This window comes from Calidris pugnax, unplaced genomic scaffold (genome assembly GCF_001431845.1).
Source record: "Calidris pugnax isolate Ruff unplaced genomic scaffold, ASM143184v1 scaffold140, whole genome shotgun sequence".
NCBI classification, from domain to species: domain Eukaryota; kingdom Metazoa; phylum Chordata; class Aves; order Charadriiformes; family Scolopacidae; genus Calidris; species Calidris pugnax.
In genome coordinates, this window is record NW_015090896.1 from 921,220 (window position 1) to 937,293 (window position 16,074).

At 53.6% G+C, this 16,074-nt stretch overlaps 1 protein-coding gene across 1 annotated transcript in view; it reads right to left on the reverse strand.

Moving 5' to 3' along the window:
- Positions 1 to 2,032: 2,032 nt before the first annotated feature.
- CTSB (cathepsin B) overlaps positions 2,033 to 16,074 on the reverse strand; it is a 17,993-nt gene continuing 3,951 nt past the window's right edge. Inside the window, exons 2-10 of the mRNA XM_014948391.1 lie at positions 8,622 to 8,774; positions 8,011 to 8,096; positions 7,490 to 7,604; positions 7,132 to 7,250; positions 6,372 to 6,457; positions 5,415 to 5,561; positions 4,437 to 4,553; positions 3,571 to 3,699; positions 2,033 to 3,440 (exon numbers count right to left, since the gene is read on the reverse strand). Of these exons, the coding sequence (XP_014803877.1) occupies positions 3,343 to 3,440; positions 3,571 to 3,699; positions 4,437 to 4,553; positions 5,415 to 5,561; positions 6,372 to 6,457; positions 7,132 to 7,250; positions 7,490 to 7,604; positions 8,011 to 8,096; positions 8,622 to 8,774 (1,050 nt within the window). The 3' untranslated portion in view covers positions 2,033 to 3,342. The remainder of the gene's footprint in view (positions 3,441 to 3,570; positions 3,700 to 4,436; positions 4,554 to 5,414; positions 5,562 to 6,371; positions 6,458 to 7,131; positions 7,251 to 7,489; positions 7,605 to 8,010; positions 8,097 to 8,621; positions 8,775 to 16,074) is intronic.

Sequence of the window (16,074 nt, forward strand, 5' to 3'; positions counted from 1 at the left end):
TTTTTTTTGGTTTGTTTTTTTTTTGGGGGGGTTTTCAATGGAAACTCCAGTTGCCTCTTTTCTTGCTTGGGATTTGAGACACCTTTCCAGCTCAGAGCCAAGCAAAACCCTCTGGGCTTTGCTTCCCTTTTCTTTGGTAGCTTCTTCCCCATCACTTCTGGTGTCCACTCCGCACTGGAAGCCGGGAGAGGAACATGCTTTCTTATCCAGGGAAAAGGTTCTGGAAACCTTCTGGCCCTCAGGCCAGGCTGGGTTGACGTCCTGCAGCCTTGGGAACGGGCAGAGGCAACCTTCACGTTTCTGTTGTTGTGCTGAAGGAGGCTGCTAGGCTTGAAACAAGCCCTTTTAATGTTAATTAATGTCGGGAGGTGGGATGCTCTGTCCACTTTGATGTGCCCCCCCTGGCAGAAAGCCATCTCCTGCAGCTCCCTGCCCTCTAGCAGATGGGTGGCCGTGGTGGAGCAGCACCAGGTGCCTCTGCAAGGCAGGGGAGGGAGGGTTTGCACCGTGAGTCCCTCATGGGATGTTTTTTTTTTGTGGGGGGAGGTGGTTGTGGTGTGTTGGCCACTCTGAAAGGCAGCAGTGACCCCTGCCATGGACTGGGAAGGCTTGGGCCACCAAGAGAAGGTGTCCCTGGCCCCCTTGGCTCTAGTTTGGGGTGATGCTTTGGGTTAGACCGACGCACAAGCTGGAAGAGGACCTTCCACTGCTGTTCTGAAACACATCAGCCTGGACTTGCTTCAAGAGGAAACAAGGCTTTCAAGGGCAAGTCCCCTTTTCCTAGGGTGGATTTTTGTTTTCAGGGTCCCTACCCACCTCCCCCTCAAATGCTGCTTTGCCTTTGTGAAGGGAAGGGCAGCCCCTGTCCCCCTGTGGGACGGAGCTGCCTCTGGGGTGCAGTTTGGTGGCCTTTGCAAGGCCAAGCCCCTGGGGCCAGACTGTGACTCGGAAGGAGGACCCCTACTCCACAGATACCGATGTAGATAGTTTTAAGCTGTTGTTCAGAAGAAACTTGCGGTAGCTCTCTTTGTGCAGCTTCCTGTCTTGTTAAAATTAAAGTTTTCTTTGGGAAAAAAAGTAGTGTTTGATAATTAATTTTCTATTAAGCTGGGCGATTCCCCACCAGGGCCATGAGTTCCAAGCCCTCAGCTCGGATGAAATGCAGGTGCTTCCTTGCTGCCACTCACGTAAAGCCTTGTGTTCCAGACCCAAAGGACAAATTTTAACCACGGTGAGGGACAACTAAAGGTCAGTAAATTGGCTTTTAATGGAGCTGGCTCTGCAGGCAGTGGGGAGTGGTAGCTCAGCCCTGGGCTGCAGGCATCTCTCCAGTGCCTTGGTGCATCCTCCTCCCTGCCCTGGCTGCACTCTGGTCCATGCTGAAGCACCTTCCCCATCACCAGGAGCCAGGACAAGTCACGCTGGCACCAGTATGGCCAGAGGAGAGCGCTGGGACTTACCACACTTCCACAGAAGGGTCTCACCCCACCTTCCATGAGGCACAGAGCTACAGGAGAATAGTCACAGACTCACATGGGGTTGGAAGGGATCTCTGGAGATGATAGTCCAATCCCCCTTCCAGAGCAGAATCACCTAGAGCAGGATCCACAGGAACATGTCCAGGTGGGTTTGAATGTCTCCAGAGAAGGAGACTCCACCACCTCCCTGGGCAGCCTCTTCCAGGGCTCTGCCACCCTCACAGCAAAGAAGTTCCTCCTCATGTTGAGATGGAACTTCTTACATTCAAGTTTGTGCCCATTTCCTCTTGTCCTGTCCCTGGGCACCACTGGAAAAAAGCCTGGCCCCATCCTCTTGACAGCCACCCTTGAAGTATTTCTGGGCATTGATCAGATCCCCCCTCAGCCTTCTCCAGACTAAAAAAAGACCCAAGTCCCTCAGGGTGAAGCGGTTCGAAGTCAGGCAGAAGCAACCAAGGGCCAGGAGACGAGGCAGAGGAGAAATTACCCAAGTCCCTCAGCCTTGGGGTGAAGCGGTTCAAAGTCAAGCAGAAGCAAACAAGGGCCAGGAGACGAGGCAGAGGAGAAATCATTTATTGGCACAGATGTTCCAACCATACACACCACAGCTCTGTCCCACCAGTGTCCCAGGGGGCAGAGGTAAGGGGTTATTGTACAGTGCAAGGGAGGGCCTGCTTCACACGGTTCAGGCCTGTAGCCTCTGCTCAGCAATAGACTTTGTGCTTTAAAAATTAAAAAAGAAAGAAAAAGAGAAGCTCTTTCACTATATTAGTGTTGGCAAATCACATGATTCCTCCTACACAGCTATTACACCTCCCCCCCAGTAACAAAAATAAGGTTTTCTTTCTTTTTCCTTAATGCCTGTGGCTCAGAAAAAAAACCACCCTGAACGTTTCAGTTGTGTGCAAGTTAGCGAGATACCTCCAAGCATCTGTGTGGGTTCCTGGGAGGCAGCAGCCCCAGGGAACATCCCTGGGTCTCTGCTCAGCATCACACCAGCTTTGGGCACAGCACCCTGGCCAAGACATGACCCACCAAGCTGCCTGGCCACCAGTGGTCTGCTCTTCCTAACGTGCTCCTAGATGCTTGGAGGCCATTTTGATCAAAAGCTCATGAAGCTCTGGCCAGGCCCTTCCCCTAAAAACCAATAACCCCAGACTACAGCAGAAAAAAACAACCCCAAAAAAACCAACCAAACCCTAAAAACAAATAAAAAAAAGCTGAGGAAGGAGTGGTTTAAAACAGCAGCCCAAGGGATGGAGCGGAGCAAGCGATGCACAAAGGACTTGTTGCAGGCAGGAGGGGCCTCCACGCAGCTCCGGCCAGAGCCAGCCCCACATCAAGTTTGTCAGTATTTTATCATTAACAGGTCTAAATTTAACCAATTAAAGGCACACACTAACATACCCTGCCCGTTTTAGGTGCCAACAGGCCAGACCAACCCCACCAGGGGTGGGCAAATCACGCCTAGCCACAGCTTCCTAGGAGGGTCCACCTCCACTGCCCCCAGCAAGTTCCTCACCCCAGCACAAAGCTACTGCTTTCCACCCCTCCCAGTAAAGAGACTGGGCTGGAAGGGGTCCAGGCTACCCAAATAACCAGCCAGCGAGCCCCCCACCCCAGCAGTCCTTTGAGCAGGGAACAGCTGTGACCCACCAGGAGCAGAGGGGCTTTGCAGACAGTGGTTCCACCTCCAGCTCCACCATACAATTAAAAAAAAAAATTAAAAAAAAAAGATAAAAAGCTTTAATAAAGTAACCTCAACTATAGTCTCTTAGAAATGGGGGGGGGTTCTGCACCCAGCCCGCTATCGGTTAAAAAGCATCGGGGGGACTTGGGATTATGAGTGGTTTGATGAAGAGGTCTACACCCTCTTCCAGTACTGCTCCGGCCTGGGGATGCCCGCCACGATCTCGGACTCGATGCCGCAGTGGTCCTCTCCTCTGAGGATTTTGAAGAAGCCTGGAAGCACACCAAGAGCAGAAGTCAACCTCCCCACATCACCCCCAAAAAACAGGGATGGGGTTCCCTCCAGCAGCCCCCATCCCCCTCCCAGAACCCGCAGGCAGCATCATCTCAGGGGTGGCCTCACCGTTGTCCCCCCAGTCAGTGTTCCAGGAGTTGGCGGCCAACCAGTAAGGAGTGCCGTTTTCCACCCCCCAGCCCAGGATCCGGATGGCGTGGCCTCCAACCTGCTCGCCAGACACGTGCTGGTAGACACCTGCAAGGCAACAAGCCAACAGGTCAACAGGTGACACGTCTCCTCCCACCCAAGGCGGCCGGCAGCCCGCGCGACATTCGATATCAAAGCCCAGAGACCAACTGAGAAGGGTTGTTTTGGTTTTTTTTGTGGTGAAATGGAAACCTGAAGCTCAGTGTAGAGTTTGGAGGAAAGGCTGATGCTTCAGCATCGCCTCAGCATGCAGGACACCCAGAGGCACTCGGCAAGGATCCCAGCGGTGACACATCCCAAGCAGTTCACAACGGGTCTCCTGGTGCGGACCCTCCATCTGCCAGTATTTTACCTAAAATCCTACCTGTTGCTTTCATTCTGGGGGCTCCCCATTGGGAGCTCCTCCCTGAGCCAGTGCCAAGCACCTATTCCCCTTGCTATAAACCAATGGATACAGGAGATGGTATCTGCCCATGTTCTTGCAACACCAGGTACTCAAGCGTGAACTTGAGATCTCCTGAGGGGAGACCTTCTCGCTCTCTACAGCTCCCTGAAAGGAGGGTGTAGAGAGGTGGGGGTCCATCTCCCAAGGAACAAGAGACATGGGTCAGTGATGGTTTTCGTTAGCGTTGGGTTGATGGTTGGATTAGATGACCTGAAAGGTCCCTTCCAACCTGGACAATTCTATGATTTGGACTTGAGTAGAGGGACAAGGGCCTCAAAAGACAGACCCTACGGATGATGTAGGGAACAGGGCTCCCCACAGCCTCAGTGCTGAAGCTCACCAGACTTGTACATCAGGAAGTCCTCATAGACAATAAAGGCTCCTTCCACCGGGCCGTTCTTGTAGATCTCAGCCATGATTTCGTTCTCACTGCGAGGGACACCGTAGGATGTGATGCCTATGGAGGAAAAAAGTCCCACCGTTAGTACAGCACTGTCAGGCCACACAGGTCTTGGGATGGCTGGACACGGCCCTGCAAGAGGCCTTCCCCACTTAAAGGTTACATTCAAACCCAGCTGCTCCAGAGGCACTGACCCAGCCAGGCAGGGAAAGTGGGTTCCAACCATCCCTTTTCTGGAGGGAAAGGTTTAACCTGAGTTCTATTCTGTACCCAAAGACCTATCTCAGACAGCTTCAGTGGGAAGTCTTCCCTTTGTACATCCTCATTTCCAAACCAACCCAAACGGGTTCCAACCATCCCTTTTCTGGAAGGAAAGGTTTAACCCGAGTTCTATCCTGTACCCGAAGACCTATCCCAGACAGTTTTCCCCTTGTACATCCTCATTTCCAAACCAACCCAAATTCCTCCAAGCTAAAAGAAATTTTCAAGCAGCAGCCAGGCTCTCCTACATGTATAGTGATGGCTACCACCACGGAGTAGGATGGAGGTGGCTTTGACACCAGACTTCCACAAGGCTCAGCACTGTGCTCTTCAACCCAGGGATGTGCACCATGAGGATCCACCTCAATTGAGTCTCAAGGAGCAGGATGGAGGTGGCTTTGACCCAGGGATGTGCTCTTCAACCCAGGGATGTGCACCATGAGGATCCACCTCAATTGAGTCTCAACAAATACAACCTGTGCATCTGCCAGGCTTAGGTTTGCTCCAGGACCACCCACCACCCTGAAGGCACAGCAAATAACCACCATAAAACAGCTTAGGAAGAAGTCCAACCCTGCCAACCCCACACCAAGCTACCACTAGGAGCAGCTCTGGAGCTGCTGGGCATGGAACAGTGCTGGAGGTGACCTCCCTTACCGTAGTGCTTGTCCTCCTTGTAGGAGGGTGAGTAGCCGGGTTCACAGTGACGGCTGCACCTGGGGGTTTCACCCCCTTCCCCAGTGCATGGTGGCCGGGATCCGTTGACGTGGTGCTCACAGGGTGGGATGGAGTAGGGACGGCAGCCTGTCGAGGACAGAAGTGGCATGAACCAGCTGTCCCCAAGCACCCCTGTCCCCAGCAGCCGTGTTGGAGAAGACCCCACTAAAGGCTAAGACCCTTCTGACCCAGAAACCCCACAGATGAATGGGGTGGGAGCAAGAGTAGGTCTGACACGGCCAGATGAGCAATCCCTGCATCAGCAATGGGTTTCCTCTCTGGACCTGCTTCCCACCACCTCCCTCTTGACAAGGTGGTGGACAAGATGGAAACAGGAACCAACTCACAGCCATACTAGGAGGAAGCAGAGGTTTCCAGAACCTTTTGGGGGGGGAAATATGTCGGGAAGACTCCTGCCCTCATCCAAAGTGTATTGAACTGGTCCAAAAACCAGCAACAACAGAAAATTCACAGCCTGATTCATTGCTGCCATGGAAGGAGGACCCCTGTGGTGGGAAAACATGTTGGGAAGACCTCTGCCCTCATCCAAAGTGTATGGAACTGGTCCAAAAACCAGCAACAACAGAAAATTCACAGCCTGATTCATTGCTGCCATGGAAGGAGGACCCCTGTGGGGTTGTTAAGTCTGACTACCATGCTTCCTTCCTGGATGGGTCTCTTGCCACTAGGTGCTGCTGGAGGGACCCTCCTCCCAAAGGGGTGACCAGAAGGGGCCATGGGGACAGGAGGAGCCAGCTGGAAAAGGAGAGGTGTTTGAGGCCAGACCTGAAGGAGGGAGCAACCACAAGGATGCAGAAGGACCCTGAATGCCGTAAAACCGTAACCGAGCAGAGATGCTCCCTCTTTGCTTTCACAAGGGTATCTCCCAGGACTTACCCACATGGGAATCGTAGAGACCTCCAGACACGAGGCCTCTCTCTGTCCAGTATCTCCACGCACCGGAGGGGTAACCACCATTGCACCTGGGGAAAGAGGCAGCAGTTCCAGCTCCAGCCTGCTCAGAGCCACCCCCTTTTGGGGAGAAGAGAAGGAAATGGAGCCAGCTTGGGACGGCTGCAGGGAAGGTGTCAGCACATTGAACCTTTATCAGTCTCTCTCTGCCTTCCCCAAGATTTCTAGACCTCGAGACACCAAAGCCTCGGGGCAAAGAGGAGCTAAGAGCATCCATGCCTCCAAATCCCAAATCCTGCCTCCTTACCAGGTTCCTGGTCAGCCTCTGCTGCAGAAGCCACACATCTTGGAGACCCAGCTTCCCCCCTTGCTCTCAACAACTGCAAAAGCCACAGGCAAAAGGCTTGTGCCCGAAAAACCAAGGCTTGAGGGCTACTAAAAGATTCTTCCTTTGGCTTCAGCAGCTGCCAACTCTGTACAGGAAAGCATCACCACGTGCTTGCCCTCCCTCCACCATCCATCATCATCCTGCTGGAGGCAGGATGTGGCCCCGAGGGGCTTTCAGTCCACGCAGTCACCCTAATATTCCCACCTAACTCCAGCATCTGCAGCACAAACCACTGGTGGGGCTTCCCGCTCATCAGGGAGAGTAAGGAAGACAGAGCTGAAACCATCAGCATCTCCGGGTTGTGCCCCTGCTCCTCCCACCCACCTTTTAAGTGCAGAAGAACCAAGAGCAGCTCACCCCATGCCACACTCGAAGCCGCAGCACGACAGCAAGTCCTCTGCTGAGACCTCCACGCTCACCTTGGCGTTGGTGTGGACACAGATCCTGTCCGAAATGGCTTCTACAGCACCAAAAGCCTGCAGGTAACCCCAAAAAAACCCAAGGGAAGACCATTAGAGCCAGCCACGGGAGAAAAACCTTCTGGCAAAGAGCACAGCAAGCATGAGCCTGATTGGGAGAAGCCCATCGAGAAGCTCAGACACTGCAGGATCCCTCAAGTCCCCCCATTTATGCAGCTCAGTAGCAAATTCAACAGCATGTTATTTTGTCCAGCAGACTCTGTATCAACACGACCTTAAACCGCCCGTGCTCTTACCCAGCAAGAGCCACAAGAGCCCTGGTCTCTTATCTCGTTGATGGTAGGACAGTTAGGCCACTGTGTGCGTGCATCAAAGTTATCGGGCAGCTCCATGTCTGCAGCAAAACCCACCCTGCAAGTGAGAAGAGGGAAGGTCCTGTTAGAGAAACACCAGGACTGGGTGTGCAGGACTCTCCAGCCTCCTCTGAAGATGACCTGGAGGAGGAGTGCTCTTGCTGTTTGCTTACTGAAGGGGAATAAATATTTCTGAAGTCCTCAGACCAGGTCAGCAGCTCCTCCAGTGTTTTGAGTTTCCAGGAGCACAAGTTACTGTGACTGGACAAGCATCTGACAGGACAGAGGATGGATGTTCCCCACCCCTCATGCTTCTGCGTTCAATTCCATGCAAGATGTCCACCAAGCTGCACCCAGGGGAACCCCACTCATAGCCTGCTGAGAGGCCCTCACCCACTCCAGACACACCTGGAGCGTCCACACAAGCTTTTACTGGGCCCTCATCTTCTCCTCCCACCACTCACCTCTCAGGGAGCTTGGGCCCACCCAGGAAGGTACCACAGAGCTTCTTCACGTAGCTCATGTCAGTGTTGCGGAAGTTGTGTCCTGCCTGGGAAGAGACACAGAGAAATGGGACTTGTTCCTTCACAACCACCAAGTGATATCTCTGGGACCAGGCTGGTGCTCCACATCTCCCTCAAACCCAACCAGCATCTGACACTTGCTATGAAACCCAGGGGCCAAGAGCCAAGCTACCTATAGACACAGAACACAGCCCCTTCCAGGATCAGTGTATCATGACCAGTAAGCTACGGTCCAACTCTTTGGCCACAGCAGCCTGGCCAAGGAGGTCACCAGTACAGCTTGACACTTGTTGCTTGTTTCCAGCCTCCCACAGAGTTTCCTCCTCTTAGCATCACTCCTACTCTACAAATTCCTCAGTGCTCTGCTCCAAAGAGGAGAAGCTGACCTCTGACAGCATCAACTCACTGGAGAAGACAACTGGGACCAAGGCTGGTTTGATGCAACCACCATGGCGAGACTCCCAAAGCTTAGTTATTGAGCCCCATGAAGAGACTGTTGAGCAACGCACGCCCCCCCAAAAAAACCAACCCAAAACCAACCCAGTACTCACCTTCCAGGTGGTGTTGAGCTTGTTTATGTGGTTGACCAAGTCGGTGGAGAGAGGAGGGTAGTAAGGAATGCTGCGAGCATTGGCAAAGGCCGCCAGGACACACAGGATGGCCACGGAAGTCCACATCTTGGCGAGAGAATGGGACACTCCACCTGCAGCCAGATTTGGGCATCGTTGGAAACCTTCCCAAGATGGGCTTGGACCACGAGCGAGAGCTTGGCAGAAGGACCGTCGGAGCAACACGTGGGAGGATAAAACACGTGGCTGCACGAAGTCCTTCCCAATCCCGATTTACCCCAAAGGTCAGGAGAGACACAGGAGAGGACTAATAACCCCCCTCCTGCAGCTCAGAAGAAACCAGACAAGGCAACCCTGTTTGTTGACCACTGTGGGATTAGTGGCAGCAGGAAAATACCTTTTGAAGCAGATCCAAGGGATTTGGAGGGTATTAAAAGCCGTGTTTACTTCCACAAAGATGGAGAATAAGGAGTAGGAGAAGGAATAAGTGACACCCCACCTTCATGGCAAACTGCACCCTTGGGGAATTGCTAGTCCCAGCCCTGGTGTAATGCTCTTCCCTTTGAAGGCATCACTCCAAATCTCATTTTTGGACTTTATGGCCTCATTTTTGGCCAGCCCATTGCCCTGGGGGCACCGACTGGGTTCACAGCCCTGGGGTGGTGACCCCCTGCCCACGCAGAGGGTCGTCCATGCGCACCAGAGCTGCCCGTGCTGCCCTCCCACCAGAGCTTCTCAAGAGGGAGGCTGTGAAACCAGGTCTCTTGGTGCAAGGCACCAGGAAAGTCCCAGTCTGGGGAACAGAGAGGCAGGGGAAATCCAGAAACACAGCAAGAGGGGACCACAGCCTCTCCCCGAGGAGCACAAGCACCACCCAGCCCAGAGATGCTCCAGGGCTTGGTGGTTTCTCTGCTCTCCTGCCTGTTTCAACCTAATTCACATTAAATTGCTCAATTCCAATTTAACCCCCAATGCCAGCTTGCTCCACGTCCCCACGCCTGACTCAGACAGGCCACGAGCTGCTCAACCTCTGCAAGCACAGCAAGGCATCCTCAGCAAACCCACCCGAGGCACCCTCACCCTCTGCAAACCCACCCCAGAGCACTCTCATCCTCTGCAAACCCACCCCAGAGCACCTCCATCCTCAGCAAACCCACCCCAGGGCACCTCCATCCTCAGCAAACCCACCCCAGGGCATCCTCAACCTCTGCAAACCCACCCCAGGGCATCCTCAACCTCTGCAAACCCACCCCAGGGCACCCTCATCCTCTGCAAACCCATCCCGAGGCACCCTCACCCTCTGCAAACCCATCCCGAGGCACCCTCACCCTCTGCAAGCCCACCCCAGAGCATCCTCAACCTCTGCAAACCAATCCCAGGGCACCCTCACCCTCTGCAAACCCATCCCAGGGCACCCTCACCCTCCAAGACCTCTCAGCTCCCCTTCCACCACCCCCACGTCCACCCCAATGACCATCAAGCCTGGTGAGCAGCCCAAGACCTCGGCTAATCCACGGCAGCCCCAACCGTGGAGATATTTAGGCTTTAATTGCGACTCATCTCAGCCAGCTGAAGGTGTCATCACCTTTGCAAGCCTGGGCTTTAAACCCTTCTGGGCAAAAGAGCTGGACACGAGGCTCTCACCAGCAGCAGCAGCAGAGCTTGCCGGGCAGGAGATGGGGACACACACACACACACACACACACACACACATTTCCATGCAGGCTGCCTCCACCCACTCGCAGCCAAGTTTAGCCTTTCCAGAGAAAGAAAACCCAGCAGGAGTTGTCCTACTTTCTGCCAGCGACAAGCCCAGGCGGCTGCAGATAACCGTATCATGGGGCTTTTTTTTCCTTCCCACCCTCCGTGCTTCCAGCAAGATGCTCAGCCCCAAAACTGGTTGAGTTCCAGCAGCACGTGTGTCCTCCCACCCCCAACTCTCACCTTTTTGAAGGAGTTTTATGCCTATTTGCTCGCTTAGAGGTTTCTTGTAGACAAGGGACCTGCTGGCATTGCTGGTGGCCCCGCTGGGCTCCCTTGCTTGTGGAACAGGAAGGAGGTGACACCCAGCAAAACAAATATGTGTTTCTCAGGCTGGTGTGGTTTTCTACCTCGTGCCCCATCCACATGGCCATAGAAAGGTCAGGTTGGACAGGGCTTTGAGCAACCTGGTCTGGTGGGCCAGTGTTTTTTCAGTGGTGCCCAGGGACAGGACAAGAAGAAATGGACACAAACTTGAATATAAGACGTTCCACCTCAACATGAGGAGGAACTTCTTCACTTTGAGGGTGGCAGAGCCCTGGAATGGGCTGCCCAGAGAGGTGGTGGAGTCTCCTTCTCTGGAGACATTCAAAACCCTCCTGGACACGTCCCTGTGCGACCTGCTCTGGGTGGACTTGCTTTGTCAGGAAGGTTGGACTAGATGCTCTCCAGAGGTCCCTTCCAACCCCATGTGATTCTGTAGTGGGAGATGTTCCTGCCAAGGGGGTTGGAACTAGATGGTCTTTAAGCTCCCTTCCAACCCAAACCATTCTATGAAGCCTATAGATGACAGGCCTGAGCTGAAGCACCTTTTCTGATGGTTCTTTTTTTTTTTTTGGAAAAAAAAATAAATTCAAACCACAAACTCAAAGGCTCTGTACTTGTGCAGTCAGCTTTATATTTTCTGTAGCGCAGAAAGAAGGTGGTTTGGGGGCCAGAAGCCACCAGCTACACTTTTGCTTTCGGCAGGACGCCTGTGACTCTGCAGAGATCTCACATCTCCCGCCTACAGGACCCCCCAGCTGCAGGCAACCCGAGAATAAACCGGAAAAAAAGAAAAAAAATAAGATACCAAGCGGTTTCCCCTCCGACACACGCTGGTGTTTTGAGCTCCTCTGCACTGCATCCGCCCCAGCCAGCCCCCCAAGAAGCAGCCAGACATCACCCAGCGTCACCCAAACAGCTGGGAGCCAGCCAGTCGTTGCAGGGAAGAACAACAGCATCACATGGGGTTGGAAGGGACCTCTGGAGAACATCTAGTCCAACCCCCCTGTCAAGCAGGGCCACCCAGAGCAGGTCCCACAGGAACGTGTCCAGGTGGGGTTTGAATGTCTCCAGAGAAGGAGACTCCACCACCTCTCTGGGCAGCCTCTTCCAGGGCTCTGCCACCCTCAAAGTGAAGAAGTTCCTCCTCATGTTGAGATGGAACTTCTTATGTTCAAGTTTGTGCCCATTTCCTCTTGTCCTGTCCCTGGGCACCACTGGAAAAAGACTGGCCCCATCCTCTTGAGACCCACCCTTGAAGTATTTATAGGTGTTGATCAGATCCCCCCGCAGCCTTCTCTTTTCCAGACTAAAAAGACCCAAGTCCCTCCTGCTCTACCCTCTGCAGCAGCTCCCTGTCCTTCTGGAACTGGGGAGCCCAGAACTGGACCCAGTGCTCCAGATGGGCCCTCCCCAGGGCAGAGCAGAGGGGCAGGATGACCTCTATTGACCTGCTGGTCACACTCTTCCTGATGCCCCCCAGGATGCCATTGGCCTTCTTGGCAACCAGGGCACATTGCTGGCTCATGGGCATCCTGTTGTCCACCAAGCATCCCAGGTCTTTCTCAGAGGTGCTCTCCAGCAAGCCAGCACCTGTACTGGTGCAGGGGGAAGAAGCCTCTTGCCAAGTTTCCCACGGGCACAGAGCCTCCCCATGGGTGAGTTTGGGATGTTCAGCCTGGAGAAGGCTGTAGGGAGACCTTAGAGCCCCTTCCAGTGCCTATAGGGGCTCCAGGAGGGTGGGGAGGGACTCTGGATCAGGGAGGGGAGCCCATTTTAAACTAAAAGAGGGAAGATTTAGGTTTAGATATCAGGAAGAAACTCTTTACAATGAGAGTGGTGAGAGCCTGGGCCAGGCTGTTCAGGGAAATGGTGGGATGCCCCATCCCTGGAACCATTCCAGGTCAGGGTGGACAGGGCTCTGAGCAACCTGATCTCGCTGAAGGTATCCCTGCTCATGGCTGGGGAGGGGGGGCTGGACTAGATGCCTTTTAAAGGTCCCTTCCCACCCAAACCATTCTATGAAGTCTCCTAGGGCATGAAGCCTGGGGAGGAGGGGGAGATGGAGCATCTCAGCTGGATGGCAGAGAGTATCACAAGATGGAGAAGGAAGGAAGGGGAAATCCTTGATCTCATGTGATTTCTTCCTCCCCCCAGGCCAGCTCTTGGGCTTTAGCAAATGCCCCGTGCACAGCAGACCTATATTTAGAGAGCACGCAGGCACGGGACCAGCAGGATGGATTTCCACCCCCAACAAGTCACATGCTGACCCCAGCAGGCAAGAAAAAGCCTGTTGGTTTTCACCATCATCCCCCTTGACACCACCCCCCCCACCCCCCAGCACCCCTATCTCCTCCGCACACGCCTTCCTCCCCCCAAAAACCCCACCAAAGCAGCAACACCAAAACCAAACTTGCATAACCCGACCAATAACGTGTTCTTCTTTCTGCAGGGTGAAAAAACCAGGGGAATTTCTCCATCAACCCCAGGAGATACCTTCCTTTTGCACCCCTCTCCCACCCCCCCCAGGTTTCTGGAGGTGCCCCAAAGCTTCAGGACAACCCTGGCAAAGGCCATCTTCACAGGTCACATCCCACCACAGCTGATTAGCTTGAAAAGAGAAGCAAAGCTCAGCTCTTGGACTTCTTAAGACATGGCAGCAAACTCTCCAGACAACAGGAGGGTTCTTGGGGCTTTCAAATAGCCCCCTCCACCCCCCACAAGAGCTGCTCCACCTTCTCTCAGGCTGCAGACAAGTCCCCATCCCTCTGCTTTGGAATCCAAAGTATCTGGTGATGCAGTTTCATACAACCATAGAACGGTTTAGGTTGGAAGGGACCTTAAAGATCATCCAGTTCCAACCCCCCTGCCATGGTGAGGGGCACCTCCCACTACACCAGGTTGCTCACTTTCTTGAAGGATGAGCAAGAAAGGACTCCAAAAACCTGCTACCCACCAGCACACCTGACCCCAGGGCAGGACTCTCACAATTCAGCCAGCTGGTTACTTAAAAAAAAAAAAAGAGGAAATTTTGGCCTTCTGACCTCCCAGGCAGCGAGGAGGAAGCTCTGAGGCTGAAGGCTCTCTGAGATGAACTGCTGGGAGCAGCTGCAGCAAGAGAGGGAGAAGAGCACCCCAAGGGAGATGGCTGCAGCACTGCACCGCAGGCAGGGAGCCAAGGAGGAGGGGACATCACCCAGGTGCCTCCTCCTCCTCCATCCCTCCTCACCAGGAGGGCTTGGAGCCTCCTCCTCCATCCCTCCTCACCAGGAGGGCTTGGAGCCTCCTCCTCCATCCCTCCTCACCAGGAGGGCTTGGAGCCTCCTCCTCCATCCCTCCTCACCAGGAGGGCTTGGAGCCTCCTCCTCCATCCCTCCTCACCAGGAGGGCTTGGAGCCTCCTCCTCCATCCCTCCTCACCAGGAGGGCTTGGAGCCTCCTCCTCCATCCCTCCTCACCAGGAGGCCTCTTGGAGCCAGAGGCGGTTCCCTGCCAGCTTTCCCTAGGGACAGGGTTCTGACTGCTTGGACCACATCATGCCAGGGATCATAGAATCACACAATCATCTAGGTTGGAAGGGATCTTCGAGATCATCTAGTCCAACCATCAACCTTCTTGGAGCCTCCTCCTCCATCCCTCCTCACCAGGAGGCCTCTTGGAGCCAGAGGCGGTTCCCTGCCAGCTTTCCCTAGGGACAGGGTTCTGACTGCTTGGACCACATCATGCCAGGGATCATAGAATCACACAATCATCTAGGTTGGAAGGGATCTTCGAGATCATCTAGTCCAACCATCAACCTAACTCTGACCAAAAAAAGCATCACCAAACCAAAAAAAGCATCTCCAAACCAAAAAAAGCATCTCCAAACCAAAAAAAGCATCTCCAAACCAAAAAAAGCATCTCCAAACCAAAAAAAGCATCTCCAAACCAATGAGCAGGGTCCCCCAGACTCCTCCCAGCAGGAGATGGAGATGCACAGTGCCCATGAGCAGGGTCCCCCAGCCTCCTCCCAGCAGGAGATGGAGATGCACAGTGCCCACAACAGCAAGTCCCTGCCATGAAGCTCTTCTCCACGTCACCCAGAAATAGAAGTCCAGGAGTCCTGCTTAACCGCAGAGTCAATAAAACCCCCAAAACAGGCTACTCCAAACCCAACTCACATGACTCAGCTCAGGCAGGTCAGGCCTGGAGATAAGTCCCAGCCCTGGAGCACCTCTCAGCTCCTCCACCGTCTGGGCCAAACCCCTCCAGGCACAGACAGAGGCACCTACACACCCTTTTCCAAGGGTTTGAGGAAGATAAAAAGCCGTCCCACCCTTACAGCTTAGGGCACCCCCCACGCCTCCAGGGTGAGGAGCACTCAGCAAAGCCCAAGTCATGTGTCCTCCTGCAGAAATCTGCCCTTTGCCCAAGCCCAGCTTTGTCCTTTGTTCTGGCTCCAAGCCACAATAAAGCCGGTTGTATAAACAAAGCAACCCAGCTCAGCTCGCCAGGTTAGCTTGAGCACCCCAAAAATCACAGCCTGGTGACTTCATTATGGCCATTACTGCATTAGCAAAGCTCGATTATTATTTCTTTTTTTGGTCCTTTAAAAAAAAAAAAAAATAATGAAATATTTAAACACAAGCCACTCTTCCCCACACCCATTCTTTTTTCCAGGAGAGCCAAACCATGAAGCACAAGTAAAATAAATACACCCCGAGCCAAGCTGCACCGCTCGCCCCTCCATCTTGCATTCACAGAAAGCACGAGATTCCTCCCCAATGAACGGAGCTGCACTGATTTTTTTTTTTTTTTTAATTTTTTTTTTTTTTAAGATGTTTTTTCTTCCTCAACCTGCAAACCCAGAGGTCTTGCACAAGACCTCAGCCACCGCCGCAGCAGCGGACACCCTGCGCTATGGAAATGCCTTGCCCTCACCCTCAACTTTTGCAACCCGGAGGGGAAAACAAAACAAAAAAAACCCAAAAATACAAGGAGGGAGCGATCTTTGCTGTCTCAGCACAGCCTTTAAGACCACGATATATATATAGATATATATGGACCACTGATATATTGCATGCCAAAAGGATGCGAGGCAGCTTTTTATCCTGCTCCATCTCCACGCCCCGGTGGCTGTGCATCACGGGATGTTCCCAGAAGCACTTCAGCCGGTGCCAAACCGACCTCCTTACCGTCAGCTGATGACATATGGGGTTTTTTTGTTTTGTTTTGTCTTTGTTTTTCCATCTTCGTGATGAAAACACGGTTTCCTCTCCCCTCCTCTGCCACTTAGTGGAGGGTTTACTGGTTTGCAGGCGCTCTAAGGGTTAATAGTCCTCCCCCCTCCCACAAACCTCCCCAGGAGCATCCCTCCTGGCCAAAAACACCCCCAAAAAACGCAGCTGGGGAACGGCGGGGAGACCCTGACT